The sequence below is a fragment of the Ovis canadensis genome, chromosome 26 (assembly GCF_042477335.2).
Source record: "Ovis canadensis isolate MfBH-ARS-UI-01 breed Bighorn chromosome 26, ARS-UI_OviCan_v2, whole genome shotgun sequence".
Classification (NCBI taxonomy): Eukaryota; Metazoa; Chordata; class Mammalia; order Artiodactyla; family Bovidae; genus Ovis; species Ovis canadensis.
Genome location: NC_091270.1, coordinates 59,654,731 through 59,675,540, shown reverse-complemented (window position 1 = coordinate 59,675,540; position 20,810 = coordinate 59,654,731). Strand labels below are relative to the sequence as shown.

Genomic DNA, 20,810 nt, shown 5'->3' with positions numbered 1-20,810 from the left:
ATCCGCTGAAGAAGTGGACACCCCCCCCTCTCTGGTCTCCAATGCCCGGTCCATCTTGCAATCCCAAGGCCTGACCCTGGCTTGGCCGCGATCCGCACCTCCCTCCGGCACCCTGGTGCTTGGGGCGGACAGCATCACTGGAACCCAGACTGCTGCTGCTGGTTCCCCTGTGACCCTGGCCAGGTAACTTTCCTCCTTCCTCCCGACTTACAGAAACGGGATTATTGCAACTGGGCGAAAGAGAAAAAGAAACTTAAAGGCTAAGAAGAAGAGGCTCAGTGCCTGCCGTTCAGCACTCTGGCGCAGCTTCACGTGCGTTCCAGGCGTCAGAATCCAGAAGGTTTCACGGAAAAGCCTTCAGTTTTAAAGGCTGTGCAAGCCTGGAGTTCACACTCAAAGGAGGCCGACTTCCAGCTGCTTTATAAGGATTTTGACGCTGCAACAGAGCAAAGTGTCTTCCTATTTTCAACCCTAGCAATTTGGTTCAAACATGATCTCAACCACTTTAAGCTTTGATATTTCCAGTCACCTCTTACGCTGTATTTTCTCTTAATGCCACCAATCATGTGTGAAATTCTGTTGCAAAACTAATCTTTGTGGGAAATGATATGTAATGACTTCTTTAAAGAGACACACACAGAGAAAGGGCAGTGTCTAAGACCTCTGCTGTTTTTCGACATTTCTCAGAGTGTAACACAAATCGAAACAGCTCTTTCTCAAGGTCAAAGTCGAAATAGTTTTCTGCTTATACAAGCATCACTCTTTCTTAACCAGGAGAGGCCACAAAAATTATCCTTATGACTTGACTTTAAAAATCGCTAAGGCATATAATGGTTGATAAACTTGAAAGCCAGCTGTGCTCAAAATATAGTTTCATATCCATCTTATTAAATCAATTCTAAAAGTTTTGCCTTGCAAAGGATGTGAAAAGATTTAGGAATCTACAAAAGATGTGAATGAGAAATAAATGCCAGGGTATTGTTATATAACAAGGCACTATTTGATGATCCAGTGTTACACACACACACCCCACATACACACACACTATACACACACATATCTCACACACACACACCACACAGATAGTCACACACACCCCCACACACACATACACACACTCACCACCATCACCCCTGAACACACACACACACACACACACACTAGCCAACTCATCTGGTGGTTATCATGGGAGGTTTCAGTCAAAAGCAGCTGTGACCAAATGTAACGCAATGGGAGTTAGAAACCACTAATTTAAATTTTTCATTTGTTTCTTGGAACAATCATGCCACCCACAAAAGGGTGACTTTGCGAGTCATCATTATCTCATGAATTTGGAACGCATCCCTTAAATAAACCCATCTCATCTCCATATAATTACAGCCACTAAGAAGGTTCTAAAAAAACAGAGACTGCCTTAGCTCAAAATGTAAGGGTCCTAATAAAGAATCCATGTTACTGACATCCTGATCATACTTGAAATTTGGTTCCTGGACATGAGAAAGTCATATGACTCTGGAAGAGAAGTAACTCAACTCTCAGATGAGTTACTGTTCACCTGCCACATTCTCCACCCCTGTTATGTAGTAATTGATTGCATGTCATTTGGAAGCATTTGTAATAACACACAGTGGTAATGACTTCAAACTTTAAAAAGGGTAACCTGGACTCATGAATTCCCTCCTGAATCACCCTCTCCCCTGGAAGCCTAGGAAAATAGCAACCTGTCCAGTGTGTTTGAGCAACTCAGGTGGGCCTAATCCCCGTAACAGATCACTCAGTACAAACTAATCAGGATGAGTTAAATATTTCCACTGAAAACACACCGAGAGAGGAACGCTTTTCTCTGCTGCCTGCTGCTTTCTGCTCATTTCCTTTCTCGTAACCTTGTGGCTTAACTGTTTTTCTAACATACTGCTCTGGAGGTGAAACTTGATGGCCCAACTGCAAGCAAAAGTGTAAATGCTGAGTAGAGAATGTTCTAAGCATCCCAGGGGAAACACAGAGTCCTTGCTATGACTGTGTACCAAGGTGTCTTCATAGGCAGGGGAACAGGCTTCTGGTCTAGAATTTTCCTGCAAGACTTTTTTTTTTTTTTTCCCTAGCTGTTATATCGAACACTTCCTCCATCAAGTGTCTCTTATTATGAGAGGCACACCACTCAGGCCTTTTCCTTCTGTTTCTAAAGCATTTGAAGGGAAACAGCTGATCCATAATTAGCACCTCTGCTGAACTTGAAAGGCTGGTTCGCACTTTCTAAATTTTGCTTGCCCTTTTTCTCTGGGTTTAATGACTATGCCATCAATAACAGCATTCAGAGTGAGCTCTACCATTTGCCTCTGAGTTCTGCTCACTTGTTGAAGGTGCGTCCTTTCTCGGTTTCGCGGCAGGGTCCTCAGGGAGCAAGCCCCCGGCCTGCCTGCCGGTGACCTCCCCGGGGTCTCCATCTGGTTGACCTCCGGCTACACGGAGTCTCCTCGGTGTCAGAAGTCTCCCGCTTTCTCTGTGGACGGCAAAGCCTTGGGACACGACACCTCTCTGGCCAACTGGGGACAACTCGTGAGGCCGGCAGGGCCGGGCGGCCGCGGAGAAGAGTGCAGGGAGGGTGGGAAAGGGGCAATGATGTGTCAGACCTGGAGCCGCGGGGCTGGCGGACAGCCTCCGCCTCCCGCAGACCCACCTGCCCTGCGCGCTGCAGCCCGGACCTCACTGTCACCTGTCGCCACAGGGCGGGCCTGCAGAACCCACAACACCCCCAAGCTCCGCCCCCATCTAGGGGAGCCCCTCAGCTACTGGCTTTTATTCCTGGGTCAGTTATTATTATTATTTAATACACTGTCGCTAGGTCTCATTTGCAAACTGAGGATCGCAATTCTAACATTTTTTAATCTGTCCATACAGCTTGTGGGACCTCAGTTCCCTGACCAGGGATCGAACCCATGCCCTCGGCAGGCAAAGTGCCTGACCACTGGACCACTAGGGAATTCGCTATTTCCGGACCAGATATTAATGGCTCTTCATCCTGGGCACACGTCACTTTTAAGCCTGTCAAATACTCCTGGGCGTGAGGAGGATAGCCTCAGAAGCTTTCCTGATCTTTCTCCTGCTTTTACAGTAAATCCCAACCCGCTGGCTGACTGGGATTTTCCCTCCCTCCCTCTTTATGGGTGAACCTGATCCTTAACTCCAAGTAACGATGCAAGATCGATAGAATAAGTAACAGAAGTATCCACGGTGGCTGAACAGCGGACTCTTAAATCACAGCACGGTGAGCACAAATGCACAATTATTGAAAACACAGCACTCACGTTTCAATAGGAGATAAGAGTGAGGCTTAAGTCATTAGAAGAATCCATTAGTCTCCTGAGTCTGAGACACACTCAAAACATGAGCTATTCTGGAGAACTGGAAATAGTACAGACTCCACCAACATGCACGCACGCAGATGACTCCGACTGAGAAAGACAGGGTCCGGGCATCCATCCCCTAAGGGCAAGGAGGTCTCCAGAGGGGCAGAGGGTGGGCCAGTGTGTCCAGGCAATGAGTCCTCCATCATATCTGAAAGGGGGTGGCAGCGGAGCACCACTGATGAATCAGATGGTTTACACGGGAAACAAATGTCCTGCCTGCATATCAGTTCCCGGGGTGTTTGAGCATCACCCTGCTCTTAGTCACTCCCTGCTGGGGACACAAGGAAAGACTTTTGACACCTCGACCCCACTCCCACAAATCACCAAGAAGGCCAGAGAATGCAGCCCTGCTTTCCCTCTGTCTCCGTCCTCCCCGACTTGATAAACATTTGGCAGTTGAAATGTGAAGAAGACAGTCACGGGCAGCCAAACGGCAAAGGGAAAGTGCTGTTTTGAAAAAATGCCCTGAAATAGCTGCGTACACATAAATACACGTGTGTGCCTGCACGCATACATTCACACTCTTAGGGAGGTGCAACGTTAAAATGCTGTTGAGTCTGAACACGCCTGGCTTGCAAGGTTAGTTCTGGCCCCAGATAATGGACCACACATGTCATGGCAGACAGGTGTGCACCCCAAGTTCCGGAGGTCAGACAGCTTGGGAGAGGGGGTGCATGGCAGATCCTGGAGGAAACATCACTCCTAAATACACAGGTGCACCCCAAGTTCCGGAGGTCAGACAGCTTGGGAGAGGGGGTGCATGGCAGATCCTGGAAGAAACATCACTCCTAAATGCACAGGATTTTCTCCAAGAATAGAAAAACATATCTCATGCGGGGATTATGGCAAGCTGGAACCGTGCTCATGACACAGAGAACAACCTGAGCCTTGCCTTTAAAAGAATACAGTTTCATCTCAAGCAGGACATCATATTTCAGGGGGAGCTATCATAAACTTGAATTGCACAGTGAAACTAATTGCCCTGTGAATCACCCTGCTTTACAAGACGGCTGGACGATCATGCAGTTAACAATACGCGCTAGCCCAGTGAATGTTTCTCCAAGAGACACAGGAAAATCCAATACAGCGCAGATGGCCTTTGGACCACTGCTCCGAGACCACACTGCTGCTCCGGTTAACGCTACATGCTTACCACCATCACCTCAGGCATTGCTGCAAGAGGCTGAAAACTTTAATATTATAATCTTCCTTTCCATCCCTCAAATACCATTACCGGTGATAAAATGTTATTTGATTCAAAAGACAGGTTGTCTTTTGCAGGTATCAAAAACATATTCACGGTAAACACTTGCTATTTTATGAACTGCCAATCAGGACGCTTACCACCTCTATTTCTATCGCAGCCTGGAGCATTAACTCTGGATTCTGCTTAAATCCGGCTATGCAATGAGCCTTTCCTTCAAATCATTGTTAGTTATTTTTAAGCCGTCTTTTCTAATATGACACAAATTATAGGGAAATCAGAACAGCGATCAAGACAATTAAAAGAGCGGTCAGCTTTTGCATACTTTGGCAAATGTTTCAAAGGCTCAGGCAAACAACATCAGTACACACCGAAATAAACACCCAAGAAACCAACACTGCCCCAAGGCAAGTTAATCCAAATGCCTCTTCAACTGAAAAATGACCTTAGCTTTATTATTTCAAGCAAGTCAGCCAATCACCCGGAGCATCCGCACCTTGGAATACTCCCTCTCCGGCCCCTTAGCGGCTCTCGCAGATCTGTTAATATCGGATAGATACCCTTCAGTGCTGACGCGGGATGGCACTTACAGAAGGAGAGCATAGCTCCGGGAGGAGGACAGCGTGTCCGTCTAACCCTGGGCTTGCAGTTCAGGGCAGGGCTCCGCCGTCCCCGCGGCCGTCAGGCGCCGCGTTCTGGTGCAAACGCTCAGCTCCCAGCCCACTGACATCGCTCCCCGGCGAGCCCGGCTCTAAGTCAGCCTGAACATGCTTTCCCGAAAGGCAGGCGGCTCCGGGGAGACCTGCGGGAGGTTTCCAGCGCCGCACGCAACCCAACTGCACACACATTTAACGGCTCCGAGCCCTCCAGAGGTTTAAAAGACTGTGCATTCCGCGCCAGGCGCCGGAGCTCGATGGCAAACCGGGAATGGGGAGGAAGGCTGTTGCGAGCGGCTCGGGCAGCGCGCAGCCGGGGCTGTCCTCCCGTCCTCCTCGGAACCGGGGGCACGCCGACACGCCTCTGAGCCGCGGGCACGGCCGGGCTCCCGGAGCATCCGCAGGACCAACTTCGCCTGGCACCCCAGCAAGTTCTCCCCGGACTTTCCCACGCCGCCCCCCGCCCTCCCCTCCAGAGGCGTCCGCCCCGCGCACACGCGGCGGGGGAAGTTGGGCCCCCCACGCCCCGCTCTCCTCTCGTCCAACTTCGACTCCCCCACGCCTCGCGCCCGGCCCCGCGCGCGGCGCAAAGGCGCTGCCCCCGTGCCCGCCGGCGGGGGGGCCAGCCGCCGGGACGGATCGCGGGGCTCCCCGCGCCGCCCCCCGCCAGAAGGGCGCCGAGGGAGCGCGCACTCACCGAGGTACATGCTGCGCCTCCCGGCGCCCGGCCGGAGCCCCGGCGGCGCGCGGGGCCTGGGCGCTCAGGCCGCCGCCTCCCCCGCGGCCCGCGGTCCCCGGCGGCCGGAGCGAGCGCCCGCGCCGCCCATCCCCGCCGCCCGCCGGCTCCGCCTCGCGGTGTCCCCGCCGCGCCTGTGACATCAGGGCCCGGAGCGCGGCGGGCGGCCGCCCCCACCCCGCCCCCGGCCCGCGCCCGCGACGCCCGGACCGGCCTGCAGCCCCGGGGGCGCGCGGGGGGCTCGCCGAGCGCGAGGACGGGCCCCGCGTCCGCGGAGGCGCGCGCTGGGGACCCCCACCGGGCGAGGAGGGCCGGGGGGGCGAGGTCGGCCCCTCAAGCGAAATGCAACCGCCGCGCGCCCCGCCCTCCCGCGGGAAAGGCAGCGTCCTCGCCGCAGCCAGCCGCGCCTCCCGAGCTGAACGCGCGTGGGGAGGGATCGTGCCCCGCGCCTGCACCCCCGCGGCGGGGGCTTCAGGGTTGGCTTCGGGCAGTGACGTTCACCCTAAAGACTCGAGGGGCCAGGGCTAGGGTAATAGAGGTCTCCACGGAGAGGTGATCAGATCACAGAACCGGGAGAAGAGTTACCTTTATTTCTTGAGTATGTGCTGAGCTAGGTTGACAGAGAAACGTACGGGAAAATCACTGGTGATGAAAGTCACCTGGCACTTTCAGATCGCATTTGCTGTGTCTCCCTGAGCGGGAACCAGAAGGGCACCGAGGCTGAAATGGTCCTTGACCCCGAAAGGGGACAGGCATTTCAGCCTGAAAAATAACCAGGACTGTGGCATAATTCAACTCGGGTCACCAGAGTGATGCACACGCACACACAGGCACTCCCGTTAAATCTGAGACGAACAGTCAGGAGAGGCAAAGCTTAGCAAAGCCTCTGGCTCCTCCAATGGTCTAATGAATTGCAGTCCTTATCTTACATAAAAAAAGCATGTTCGAAAGAAATCCCTGAACCGTGTGCTGATTAATACTTAAACGCTCTGCAGAGAAAATAAACCGGTAGAGCAAGTTCAGCCTCACAAGCACTCATCTCTTTGAAACCCAGCTTACCTACTGGACCATTTAAACGTAATCATTTTCACAAAAATCCATTAAGGTAAGAATTGAAGATATTATTGATAAGCCATAATGGAAACAAATGTAAAAAAGAAAATGCAAAGAGAAAGGAAAAAAAAAAAACTGAAGGTAAAGAAAGAACGGTGGTAGCCTAGGGAAGGAAACACTTGACATGTCTTCAGGGTGTTCTGATCAGCCGTGGTAGTGGAGATTTCTACATCCTGATACTGAAATACTCCCTGGTCTTTCCTTGCAGTTCTGTGTCGGTTCGTGGATTTAATGCATATTGGAATTAGGAGGGGCTGAAGCTCCTAATAGCTTGCTCTGCAATCTGACAATGGAGTTGGTGAATGCAAATAGGTTATAATACATAAATCAGACTTTAGAGTGAGTCTCAGCACAAATCTGCTGGTGCTCTTTTAGAAGTATTCATTTAAAGCAATTTGGAGGAAGAAAATGTCAATAGTAAAGAATATTTACTTTTCCTTCTCCTATTTTTAATTTAAAACTAAAAAGAATGTTACAAGAAATTCCTGAGGAAAACATAAGTGTTTTTCCTTTCGGACAGATGGAAGGCATCCAAAAGTACAATTAATGGCCTTTCCCTTAGGCAGGAGACCATCTGTGGTCGAGCTTCTTCATGAAGCCCGGCGGCTGTCCAGACGGCCCGCTCACGCTAGGGGGCGCCGGGGGGTAATGTTTGCATTCTTGGTCCTTTTGACTTGCTGTAGGTAGAAGGTTGAGAGTTCAGAGTTGCCTTTAAAGCAGGAGATTTAAGACAGCAAAGGGCTGTTTTTAATCATTAGCAACACTCTTGAATTTGCATGGCATTCTGCAGTCACAAGCTCTTTCACTTATGTCATCTTTCTTGCAAGCTGAGATCTCGAAAGCCTATTATAATCACGATTACAGAGACATCTAGGCAACTTTCTCAGTGACATCAGTAAATCTCTGTACAGAATAGTTGTCTTGCTATTTGCATGCTAAATTTTTGTCCGAGTCCCTAGCAGAGCTCTTTATTCAAATATATAAATTCTAAATTTCCCATTTATAATGACTCACCTAAAGGCCTTCTCCAATCACATTATGTCGCTGCCTGTTTCAGAAAAATGTATGTATCTGTCATCGTGCTGTGAAAATAGAGGCAGCAAGTATTAGGTACTAGAACATTCCAGCCTCTGCAGGGTCTGAGATAGCCGCGTGTAGCCTCTGAAAGAGTATGGCATCCGGGAGCAACTGAACGCTGCATTCATACAGGGGAATTCTGTTCAAAAAAAGGGGGGTGTCTGCTTTATTTAAACATGCATGCCCCACCCACCTGCGTTTCAGGGCTATCTGGAATGTCAAGGCCTCAGAGTGGCTTATTTCTGGATGGAAAACGAGTGATTCTTATTTTCGTCATAGACTTGCTAGTGTTTCTTTTAAAGTGACGTTGTGTGAATAGATTGTAAAGAAAAAGTGCGACTGTTTCTATCTGGAAACAAAATGACGTCTACATAAAGGCCCAGCTGAGGCTGGCTGGACGTGGGGTTGTGTGCCTCCCAGCCCGAACAGGGAGCCGGCCCGCGGCCCAGGGCGGTCCCCACTCACAGCCGCGTTCATTCTGTCTCTCGGAGCGTCTGAGGAGCCAAGAGGTCCCGAGCAAGAACCAGGTCGCTGCTCTCCAGGTGGAAATACACCGCTCACCGGTGAGAAAAAGGCGCCCTGAGACCAGTCGCGTAGTGGGAGGGAAAGCTTTCTGGGAAGACGCGGATTTTCTCTGCTCAGATATACAGGGAGCCGCCGCCCGGCTCTCCCGTCTCCCCAAGTCTTACTCCGGGGTTTGTGCGCGGTCTCCCCGCGCCCTCTCTCTGTGCCTTCAGAGGCCTCCGTCAGCCCTGGCTCTTCCTCACCCGGTTGCTCCCCTCTGAGTCTCCGAAGCATTTCTCACCATCGGCCACTACTGTGGGCGTCTGCTTGTTTTGATCTCTCTTCACTGGAAAGTCATTTACACGAGGGCGTTTGGTCCTTGGTGTCTCCACCGTCCTTCCAAGGGTACGTGGCACTTGTTGCTACTTGGTAAACATTCGGGAATGCAGGGATGAACACAGCGGAGTGCGCCCGAATTGTGTGTAAACCATCACGCTTCTTCCGTGTGCCTGCAGGCATTTCTTTGAGACTGATGGTGTTTGGCGCGAAGCCACTACACACACTGAGTTTGTCTGTACCCGCGGCAGCGCTTCCCAGGGGCGCCATGATCAGGAATCCCCCTGCAGTGCTGGAGCCGCGGGGGACACGCATTCGACCCCTGCACGTGGAAGATCCCCAGGAGGAAGGCCTGGCAGCCCACTCCAGTCTTCTTGCCTGGAGAATCCCATGGACAGAGGAGTCTGGCGGGCTACCGTCCGTGGAGTTGCAGAGTCGGACACGCCTGAAGCAACTGAGCACGCAGGCACGCATCCTTAGAGGCAGCTGTTCTCAGATTCCAGGCGATACAGACCAGGTGGTCATGCAGACCGCAGTCTGTGGGCTGTGCTTGTCGAGTTCTCAAGGCTGACACCGCTGCCGTCGCGTGGCTGGTGGAGTCTTCCACTGCCTTCCCCGGAGCCTTAGTTTTGTCCACCGTCATCTCTTATTTATATCTCAGCAAGAAAATTTTATCCAGTCTTCCTTATTTCCAGGCTTGCCCATGTCCAACCCATTCTCCATAATAGATCCATTATTATCTTCCTAAATGGATGTGATCAAGTCACTCCCTGCTCCAGACTGCTCACCGTCTATTTCACCTCCCCTGGCACTTAGGCCCTTTCGCAACCACCCCCGGTAACCCCTCCATCCTGAACGCTTTCCCCTCCGCAAGTTTCACTCCAGCCCATCCCATCTAGAGGTCCCCTGAAGACTTTATCCCTCTTTCCTCCTCTCTTTACCTAACAGCTCCTATTCACCCTCTGTGCCTCTGGGTAAGGATTATTTCTGCTGGGAACCTTTCATAACCTCAAGACTGAATGAGGTACTGATACTTCTTCACGCCGCATACTAGCTAGTTCCTGCGTTGGCACCTAACAGTGTGGGAATTTCCCCTTACTTCTGCATCTCCTAAGTGAAAGGGGGTGATCTTCTTCATTTTAATCTCCAAGACCTAGTACAGGTCAGCGTTTAATGAATAAATCCGTTATTTATCTATTCATTCATCCCGTATTTATTGAATAAAGTCAGTATCTTTGGAAGTTCTGCGTCATGCCATACATTTCACTAGACGATGAAGAGCACAGAAGGAAGTACCCAGGGCCATGGGGACAGGCCTGAGGGTCACCAGAAAGAGCAGAAAGACCTGCTCAAGCAGAAGGAGGTCCTAAGGAGGATCTTAATAACTGGTCAAACAGGTCACATGGAACCTAAGTCAGCAGGAATTTGGTAGGCTATATCATAGGGATTTAGACTCTTATTCTGAGTTATATAGAATGCCTTTGGAGCAACATGCTTTGACATATTCTAACAGGTTCACTATGGCTACTGTATGGAGAGTAGATAAAAGGGAGCAAAGGAAATTTAGGAAGACTTTGTAATAATATAGAAAGTGATGGCGGTCTGGAGCGGACGGAAGCCGTGGAGAAGGTCAAAAGTGATTTGAATCTGTACACATGACAAAGCGGGTCAGTGGGATTTCTTGATGAGTTGCGAAAGTGATGGAAAAAAAAAAAAAAAACAGGAGTAACAGATTATTTGAAATTTGGGGCCTGAGCAATCGGAAGATGAAATTCCCACTAGCTGATAAGAAGACTGTGGAGAAACACGTTTGGGTGGGAGTAAGAAGGTAGGCAACGTGGAGCACATTTCATTTGAGCCCTCTTACGTATTCAAGTGAAAATGTTCCTGGAAGTTTGGCTTATGTGACTCTGGAGTTCAGGGGCGATGTCTGAAATTCATATTTAAATTGAAGTTCATCACTTGAATCATTTGTTCAGATCCCACATAAAGTGATGTCATATGGTCTTTGTCTTTTTCTGTCTGAATTCCTTCATTCAGTGCGATAATCTCCAGGTCCGTTCGCGCCGCTAGAGCTGGTGCTACATCCCTCGTCTTAGTGCCTAGCATTCCGTCTTGCGTGCACACCGCACCTTCCCCGCCCACCCCTCTGTCAGCAGACACCAAGGTTGCTTCTGTGGCTCGGCTCCTGCACGTGGTGCTGCAGTGAACATCGGGGGGGGGGGGGTGTATCTTTTTAGATTATGATTTTCTCTGGACATGTGCGGAGGAGTGGGACTGCCGGACCATATGGCAGCTCTATTTTTAGCTTTTGAAGGCACCTCCATAGCGGCTGCACCCGTTCACATTCCCACCAGCAGTTTAGGAGGGTGCCTTTTTCTCCACACTCTCTCCAACATTTATAGTGAACTTATTTACGGAACAGAAATAGACTCACAAACATAGAAACAAAAACTTCTGATTACCAAGTTAAGAGCATGGGATTAATACACACACACTTCTATATGTAAAGTAGATAACTAACAAAGGCCTACTGTACAGAACAGGGAATTATAAGCAATATTTTGTGATAACTTGTAACAAGAAAGGCTCTTAAAATGAATGTATATATATAATCATGCATATATGATTCAGTTTCGTATATATGTATGTATAACTGACTCGATGGATGCAAGTCTGAGTGAACTACGGGAGTCGGTGATGGACAGGGAGGCCTGGCGTGCTGCGATTCATGGGGTCGCAAAGAGTTGGACACGACTGAGCGACTGAACTGAACTGAACTGATGCATAACTGAATCATTTTGCTATGCACCTGTAACACGTTGTAAATCAACTATACTTCAATTTTTTAAAAAGAGAGGAGAAAAATGCAACAACTTTATATTGAAAAAAGAAATAAAGTTGTATCTTCCAATTAAAAAGTCATAATCTTATAAATAGTGATTAACTGCATGAAACCAGGTGAAACCTTCAAGGGAATACAGATGGAAAAGCAAAGTAGGGTCAACAATGAACCCTGGAGAATTAAACAGGCAAGAGGCCCTGTGTGGGTATCAGATGACGGAATGTTTGTTGAAAGCACAATAATCTGTTGAATGGATATTCATTGACATAAGAATGACGTTTGATGGAAGGCTATTTATTTTAAGCTTGAGCTTGCCTCTGTCTAACATACCACCACCCAATGTCAAAACAGTTTGAAAAATGAAGAAATAAGTAATTTATGAACAAATGACTAGTTCAATGGATCCATGTAGTATAGTGATCAGATTTTTTTCAGATTGTATGGATACAACTACAAACTCATAAATCATTTTTACTCCTTGATTTCTACTTGATGCTTCCATTGAAATTAAATGCTTACGGACCTTAGCATGGAAAATTAATATCCCATAGTAAAGGAAGTGTTGATATTGCAGTAAGGATAAAAATTCTAAAAATACTAAAATATTCTAAAATTCTGAGTATCTGAATTTTCCTAACTTCCAAGACATCTAATAAACCCCTTGTATGTGTGATCAGTTAACAGAGGCTTTTTTAAAAAAGTAAAATTTACTAACTAGCATTGAGAACCTTCTTAGAATCCTTAACCTTGGAGGTGGCTATGACCTAGGTATATTTAATCATTCAAAAAAATAGTTACTGGGCACTCATGTGCCAAACACTGTTCTAGGTGCTGAGGTACAACTGATGAAAATACAGTCTCCAGGGCTTACATTCTTGGGATTTCTGCAGCTTACTCTATCCGGGAGGATGTGGAACCTCTTCTACCTTTGTCTTAGGCAGAGGAAGACTTACAGCCTCTGTCATCTCGCTCCCTCACGGGTTACAGTGTATTGCTTCTGTGCTTCCAATAGAATGAAGTGAGGGCAGGGTATGTCCACCACGCTTATGCTGCACCAGTGCCTCAAGAGTGTCTCAGCAACAGGAGACGTGCGGTAAGTACTCATTCTTATTAATTTATCATTTATTTGAATGAATGAATGTCTCAAAAGTCTTCCATACGATGCACCGTCCTGATTCTACTGAGAATGCGTGTGTGCACGCTGAGTCACTGCCGTCGTGTCCGACTCTGAGACCCTGTGGCCTGTAGCCCACCAGGCACCTCCATCCATGGGATTCTCCAGGCGAGAATCCTGGAGTAGCTTGCCAGGCCCTCCTCCAGGGGATCTTCCCGACCCAGGGATTGAACCTGCGGCTCTTGTGTCTCCTGCATCGGCAGGCCGGTTCTTTACCACTAGCGCCACCTGGGAAGCTGAGGATATGGTTGTATTCTACCAGGAATGTCCTTTCATATTCCCCTTTAAGTGTCAAGATAGTTACACTCATCACTCAAAACAGCTAAGATACTTTGTTTTCTAAGAAGTCTTCCCTGGGCTTATTTCTGACTCACATTTCCCTAAGACATTTCCAGACACTGTCTGTGTAACTTTATTACAGTGCATTTATGGTTCAACAGGTAAAGAGCCCACTGGCAATGCAGGAGACACAGGAGGTGTAGTTTCGATCCCTGGGTGGGGAAGATCCCCTGGGGGAGGGCATGGCAGCCCTCTCCAGGCTTCCTGCCTGGAGAATCCCATGGACAGAGGAGCCTGGCAGGCTACACCCATGGGGTCACACAGAGTCGGACACAGCTGAATGACTAAGCACGCAGCGTGAACGCATTCCAGTAACTGGTCCAGTTATCAGCATTCCTGAAGTAGGATGAAGGTATTTTGCAGTCATGGAAAAATTGATAAATATTAATTCGTTTAGCATTTTAACATGTCTCAGAATATAGCAGAAATGCATGCCAAGGATTTGGCAGTTCGGGGTTAGTGACTGGAGGGCACCATCAACACCCGCACCTTAGGCAGCTGCAGCCTCTGCTGAGACTGGAGGCGAGTATCAGAACTAGACAGACAAGGAGGAGACACCACGAGCCACCTCGGAGGGGAGAGAGAATCCCTGAAACGGAGGAAAGGCGAGCCAGCGCCCAGAGACTCGTAAGCCAGGAGGCGAAAAACAGACCAGAGGCGTGGGGGGCGAGAGGCAGACCAGAGGTGTGGGCAGCAGGTCAGGAGCCCAATAGGGAGCCCAGGGTTCCCGGAGCCAAGAACAGAGAGTATAGGCAGAGAGGAGCTCGGGGAGAGCTCACCAAAACCCAGCTGCTCTTCCAGGTGGCGTTTACCAGCACATTCTCCCTGAATGACTGAGGGCCCTGACCCCCCTGTAACAGGCGCATCACAGCCTCCCTCTCTGAAGGTGCTCAGGTTAGCTCCCTGCCACATCTCTCTTTCTTTGTATTTTCTCTTTTCCCACTTTTAAGCCCACCAGGAACATGTTCATATTTTTATCTAGTTTTCTATGAGGTTTATTTGTAAGGCCTCCCCAGACAGCCATTTTGCTTTTTTGCATTTCTTTTCCATGGGGATGGTCTTGATCCCTGTCTCCTGCACAATGTCACAAACTTCATTCCATAGTCCATCAGGCACTCTATCTATCTAGGCCCTTAAATCTATTTCTTACTTCCACTGTATAATCATAAGGGATTTGATTTAGGTCATACCTGAATGGTCTAGCAGTTTTCCCTACTTTCTTCAATTTAAGTCTGAATTTGGTAATAAGGAGCTCATGATCTGAGCCACAGTCCGCTCCTGGTCTTGTTTTTGTTGACTGTATAGAGCTTCTCCATCTTTGGCTGCAAAGAATATAATCAATCTGATTTCGGTGTTAACCATCTGGTGAGTCTTCTCTTGTGTTGTTGGAAGAGGGAGTTTGCTATGACCAGTACATTTTCTTGGCAAAAGTCTATTAGTCTTTGCCCTGCTTCATTCTGCATTCCAAGGCCAAATTTGCCTGTTACTCCAGGTGTTTCTTGACTGATCTGCCTCTTGAGAAATCTGTATGCAGGTCAGGAAGCAACAGTTAGAACTGGACATGGACCAACAGACTGGTTCCAAATAGGAAAAGGAGTACGTCAAGGCTGTATATTGTCCCCCTGCTTATTTAACTTCTATGCAGAGTACATCATGAGAAACGCTGGACTGGAAGAAACACAAGCTGGAATCAAGATTGCTGGGAGAAATATCAATAACCTCAGATATGCAGATGACACCACCCTTATGGCAGAAAATGAAGAGGAGCTAAAAAGCCTCTTGATGAAAGTGAAAAAGAAGACTGAAAAGGTTGGCTTAAAGCTCAACATTCAGAAAACAAAGATCATGGCATCCGATCCCATCACTCCATGGGAAATAGATGGGGAAACAGTGGAAACAGTGTCAGACTTTATTTTTTTGGGTTCCAGAATCACTGCAGATGGTGACTGCAGCCATGAAATTAAAAGACGCTTACTCCTTGGAAGAAAAGTTATGACCAACCTAGATAGCATATTCAAAAGCAGAGACATTACTTTGCCGACTAAGGTCCGTCTAGTCAAGGCTATGGTTTTTCCAGTAGTCATGTATGGATGTGAGAGTTGGACTGTGAAGATGGCTGAGCGCCGAAGAATTGATGCTTTTGAACTCTGGTATTGGAGAAGACGATTGGGAATCCCTTGGACTGCAAGGAGATCCAATCAGTCCATTCTAAAGGAGATCAGCCCTGGGATTTCTTTGGAAGGAATGATGCTGAAGCTGAAACTCCAGTACTTTGGCCACCTCATGCGAAGAGTTGACTCATTGGAAAAGACTCTGATGCTGGGAGGGATTGGGGGCAGGAGGAGAAGGGGACGACCGAGGATGAGACGGCTGGATGGCATCACAGACTCGATGGACATGAGTCTGGGTGAACTCCGGGAGATGGTGATGGACAGGGAGGCCTGGTGTGCTGTGATTCATGGGGTTGCAAAGAGTCGGACACAACTGAGTGACTGAACTGAACTGAACTGAACTGATGAGGTTTATATCTATCTATGTATTTATATTTATCTAAATATTTTCTTCAAAAATCAGTGGACACCCCCTAGTTTGGTGCCTTACTCATAGTAGGTTAAGTTATTATAACCATTATCATCATTGATGAAAAATTTAAGTGAAGAGTCTACCTAACAGGACATTGAACTGAAATATTTAAGCTACTGCTCTGCTCCTCCAAGCATTTGATGTCTTATTTAAGAAGATGATGATTTTATATAAAAAAAAGTGAAAACAAAGGCAGTACTATGTAAATGGTGAATGAAAACTCCGGGTCGCACACGTAAGGGTTTGATAAAGGACGGAATTGTAACGGCTTCAAGGCAAACCTGGAAAGCTGAAGAGAACAGGAGGCACTTAAGCTCAGTCTCTATTAGTGGCTGGGATGGATGGAACGCAGAAACAATTGGCAGAGGATGTAATGCAGGAGGGGGATTGCGGACGATGCGTCTGGGAGACAAATCGCAAATAAGAGCGTCAAGAGAAAGCCTCACGAAGCACGTTCACGCAAAGTGCAGCCGAAGGAGAAAACAGAGCCCACGCTGGATGTGATCTCATGTCCCAGATGAAAGCTTTTTGCATTTAATTTGAGTCATGATGCAAGAGGTGTTTCCTGAATGAACATGTGAACGAACCCCAATGTGCTTCCAAGGACAGAGATGTGATACTACGCGTCCCAGGATATTTGGCGACACCCTAACATGAGTTAAGACATCTTGTATAGCAGGTTGAAAGATCTTATACACTCCAGAGGTTTCCAATTTTTCTTAAAATAAAATTCATTTATGGATCCTGGGCAGCAGTTTGAAGATGAGGGCTCTCCCCACCCAGACCCACAACAAATGTGCTTGCAAACCAAATGGAAGAAGAAAACAACATCATATCGAATTCCAGGTTTTGCTTTCCAAAAAAAAGATCTTTCAAGATAAATTGAGTACAGCTCAATTTAAGTAAGTTTGGATGCTTTAGGTCATGGGCATTCCATTTTTATATACACCGTGATAATAACTGTATAGAGTGTGCAGAAAGACAGCGCGGCGCACCCCAACACTGCAAGAATTCACAAGGCAATTGAAAGTGTTTCCAAGTGTGCTTAATTCTGTGCCTGCAGTCAAATACCGTAGATGGAAATTTGTTTGGCTCCCTCTGTCAAAATGTCTAAAACACATAAAGGAAGTGTGTAAATGGAAAACAAAATATTACAGTTTCAGCATTCTTTCAATTATGTCTCAATTTCCACCTTGGCTTGGCTCAAACGTAGTAACAATTCTAAGGGTTCATCTCTGAACTTTCTGGTGGATAAAATGACCGAATGTGATTTTTACCCTTGACTCAAAAGTGTCAGTTCTGGAAATCTACAGTATTTGTCACTATGAATACCATTTAACTGCGGCGGTGCCCGAGGGAGCTCTGCACAGCCATACGTGAATGCGGCCAGAGGAACTTAATTAATCTTGCTGTCACTTCCATGATGCTTCTCATTATTTTTGCTGCTATCTGATCAGCTGGCCTGCTCTGTACTGGCAATGGCTACCCACAGCCTCTTGGAAAAGCATTTTCAAAAGGTAAACAAAGGCTCACCTTCATGGTAGGGAGCTCTTATGCAGACAGACATTACTGCTGCTACTCTAATATGGAAGTAACCCTCATGTTTCCTATTTGAGCTCATAAAGTCACAGAAAACATAAATATCTAATCTGTCCCCAGACGAGAAACTGATTAGAAGTCTGTACACAGAATATATATTTGCAATAAAAGGTCATGTTTTTCTTTCTATTCTTATCATGAACAGACTTGCTTAATGCATTGTCATGAATCGTACTAATGAAATACAGACTATAAATCAGAAGAAACTCAGACGTTCTCATGGAACACTGGTAAGAGGGTAAACGTTGGGTTTAACTGGTGGAATGAAGCAAGTGGATACTCAGTGATAGTTTCACCCTCTCTGTAAGTCAAAATTTGGAGAGATTAGTTTAAAATATACAGATTCTAAGTATAATTTTACTTAGGTGCATTGCTTTGCATTATTTTTCCATGCTGACCACAGTTTAATTTACTAAAAGGAAACTAGGGAACTTCCCTGTGGTTAAGAGTCCACAGTCCCAAGGCAGGGGACAGGGGTTTGTTTGATCCCTGGTCAGGGCACTGAGATCTCACGTGCCACATGGCATAGCCAAAAAAGAGAGAAAGAAATTGGAATGAGTTTGTAACATGTCATCACATTTTGGCTCATGAATGTCAGCTGTCCTGTGGGACAGGCATGGAGAACGAGAAAAGGAAATCACCAGTGATTTTCCTCTCTGGTGGCTCTGATGGAGAAATACAAGGCACAGGGCCTCCTTCCTCATGTGTGGGAGTCAGCCTCCAGGACTGACCCCCGTGATTCTGTTTTCAGTCTGTTTTTATTTATGTGAGTTTTGGCCGTGCCGCACAACACACAGAATCTCAGTTCCTCACCAGGGATCAAGCCGTTCCTCCTGCAGTGGAAGGACAGATGCTCAAACACCAGACCCAGGGAAGCGCCTCTCCCGTCAGTCTCGTTTCCCTGGGCTCGCCCTCTTCTGTGGCCTGCTCCCAGTGTGGATAGGCCTGACCTGAGCGGCTTTTGGATATTGTTGACACGACCGAGTGTGACTCTCCGGATGAGGTCAGCAAAGGCCAAGTGGCTCTGGTTCCCCTCTGTGGGATCGCATCCTCTGGGGGAGGGGAGTCACCATGCTGTGTGGGCACATTGTGAGCCTGTGAAGAGGTTCACAGCCAACACCCATCACCAGCGAGCCAGGCCTGGGACTGAGCCCCGTCGGAAGTGGACTCATCAGCGCAGGTCACGCCTTCGCACACCCGCTGCTATGACCAGCATCTTCAGTGCGACTCTCGATGGGGCTTCCCAGGAGGTGCAGTGGTAAAGAACCCACCTGCCAATGCAGCAGGCATAAGAGGCCTGAGTTCCACCCCTGGGTCGGGAAGATCCCCGGAGGAGGAAATGGCCACTCACCCCAGTGTTCCTGCCGGGATAACCCTGTGGACAGAGGAGCCACGAAATCCAGAAACACTGCACAGCTTCACCCCTAAGTCAGAAACTGACCAGCAAGGATGAGCATCCCCAGGATGATCGCTAAGCTCATAATTAGCGACTACGATTTTCACGCCTCCAGAAACACTGCTTATCCCTCGATAGCGTTCCTAGGTGCGCCCCCCTCTCCACTGTGACGCCTTGTTTGGAAGGGTCAGCATGTCTCATGTATTTCATTGTCACTGAGTGTTTTAGCAATGCTGGCCCATGGACACACCTCGCAGATCTCCCTGTGGTGCGTTCTCACTCCGCTGCTGGGAGTGCTTCAGGCGAAGGCTTTTCAGATATTGTCTCAGCTGCTAGGACCTGCATCGCTAAGGTTTTTCTGCCCCGTGTGGTGGACCACATCAGTGACCAAAGCGGAAATGAAAGGTCTGGCCACCTCAGACCAGTTTGGAACAACCTGGTCAGGTTGGGCCATTTCAGCGTCAGAGGGTCTGAAGCTGCCTTTGGACTTGCATCCCAGCTCGACTTCCTGTTCCCCCCAGTCCCTTTCCTGTTCTCCCTTGCACAGTGTGGACGCACAGAGCCCCCGGAGAAACGTCCTGCCTGCGGACCATCATCTCTGTTGCCCGGACAACCCATCGCGTGACACCGTCGACGAGGAGGCACGCAGTACGTACATGGTGCTTTAACTAAGTCCCAAGTACCTAAAGTCAAACAAGAATAATTTCACAAAGAAGAAAGCAGGCTGACCCCCCAAGAAGTCCTTGAAATTGCCAGATACTTGAGAAAGAAGACCCATCTATTCTCCGAGACTTGTTGATTTGGGAATCAGTGTGAAGAAAGAAAAGCCCAGAATTAAAGGAATGCCCTGCTCCACGTGCTCTGTCTGAGTAACAGTGACGGCTCAGAGCTGTCAGGCCTGCCAAGGGATGCTCAATCACAGAGCTCTCCTCCTTCTTTTCAACAAAGGTAATCACTCATCATTTTATCTTTTCTAGAAGGTGCCATTACTTTGAAAAGACACTGAAATTCTATATAGTGGCAGGCTGTCTCTTCACCTTCAATTAAAAAAAAAATCTAGAGGACAGACCCTAACTCATTGGAGCATGAAGAAATAGCTTTAAGGAGCTTGCATCATTTTGAAGCATAAAAGTTTGCGGGGAAATCCTTTTAAACTGAGTAATTTATCATGTCCTTTAGTAGCTAAAATGCGCGTCACATATCTTCGAAAATAACACTGCATCAGTTAAACAATCAGATCACTCTTTCTGGAGGTAAAGAACGTCAATGAAAATATTTTATCTTAAAAAAATGTGAGGCATAAATATACTCAGAGAGTCTAAAGAAACTGTCAGCAATCATACCCTCTGAAGCTCTGATGGGCCGAAAGGGAGGGAAAGTGGGCAGTCAGGGAAGTCAGGGAAGACTCGTGAGCATATGGCGTCTAAGCTGAAGAGTGTGGATAATTTCAAATTCGATAAAAACAGGGAGCAAGTGTCCTAGGCATATTTAACAGCATAGGAAAAGGCCGGGAAAAAAAAAAAAAAAAGCAGCATGAGGCCAGGGGCTGGGAGAGGCAGAAAGTGGTCCAGAGTGAGTGAGCCGGGGGCGCCGGGGCCTTCACGAACCTGCACCAAGGATGCAGATGCCTGCAGAGGGCTCAGCAGCAGAGGGAGCGCCACGCGGCTGCTGACTCTCCAGTGCCACAGCAGTTGCCCACCGGGCGCTCTGTGGGAACCAGGCGCTCACGTAGCCAGCGGCTTCGAGAGCAGCACAGGCAGAAAGGCCCCATGTCTCCAACGTGCGCCCGCTTCTCCTGGGTCAGGTTTTCCATCTGCATGTCATCCAGTGAAACCCAGCAG

At 48.2% G+C, this 20,810-nt stretch overlaps 1 protein-coding gene across 4 annotated transcripts in view; it reads right to left on the bottom strand.

Annotated features, from left to right (window-relative positions):
• Positions 1–20,810, bottom strand: part of ZNF385D (zinc finger protein 385D) — a 1,001,169-nt gene that overhangs the window by 357,056 nt on the left and 623,303 nt on the right. Inside the window, exon 1 of one of the 4 annotated variants that reach the window (XM_069572943.1) lies at positions 5,965–6,349. The exons of 2 other annotated variants lie outside the window; for them this stretch is intronic. In XM_069572943.1, coding sequence (XP_069429044.1) covers positions 5,965–5,974 — 10 coding nt within the window. In that variant the 5' untranslated portion in view covers positions 5,975–6,349. Of the gene's footprint in view, positions 1–5,201; positions 5,796–5,964; positions 6,350–20,810 lie in introns of those variants that run through there. One more of the 4 variants, XM_069572942.1, reaches the window with a different exon arrangement.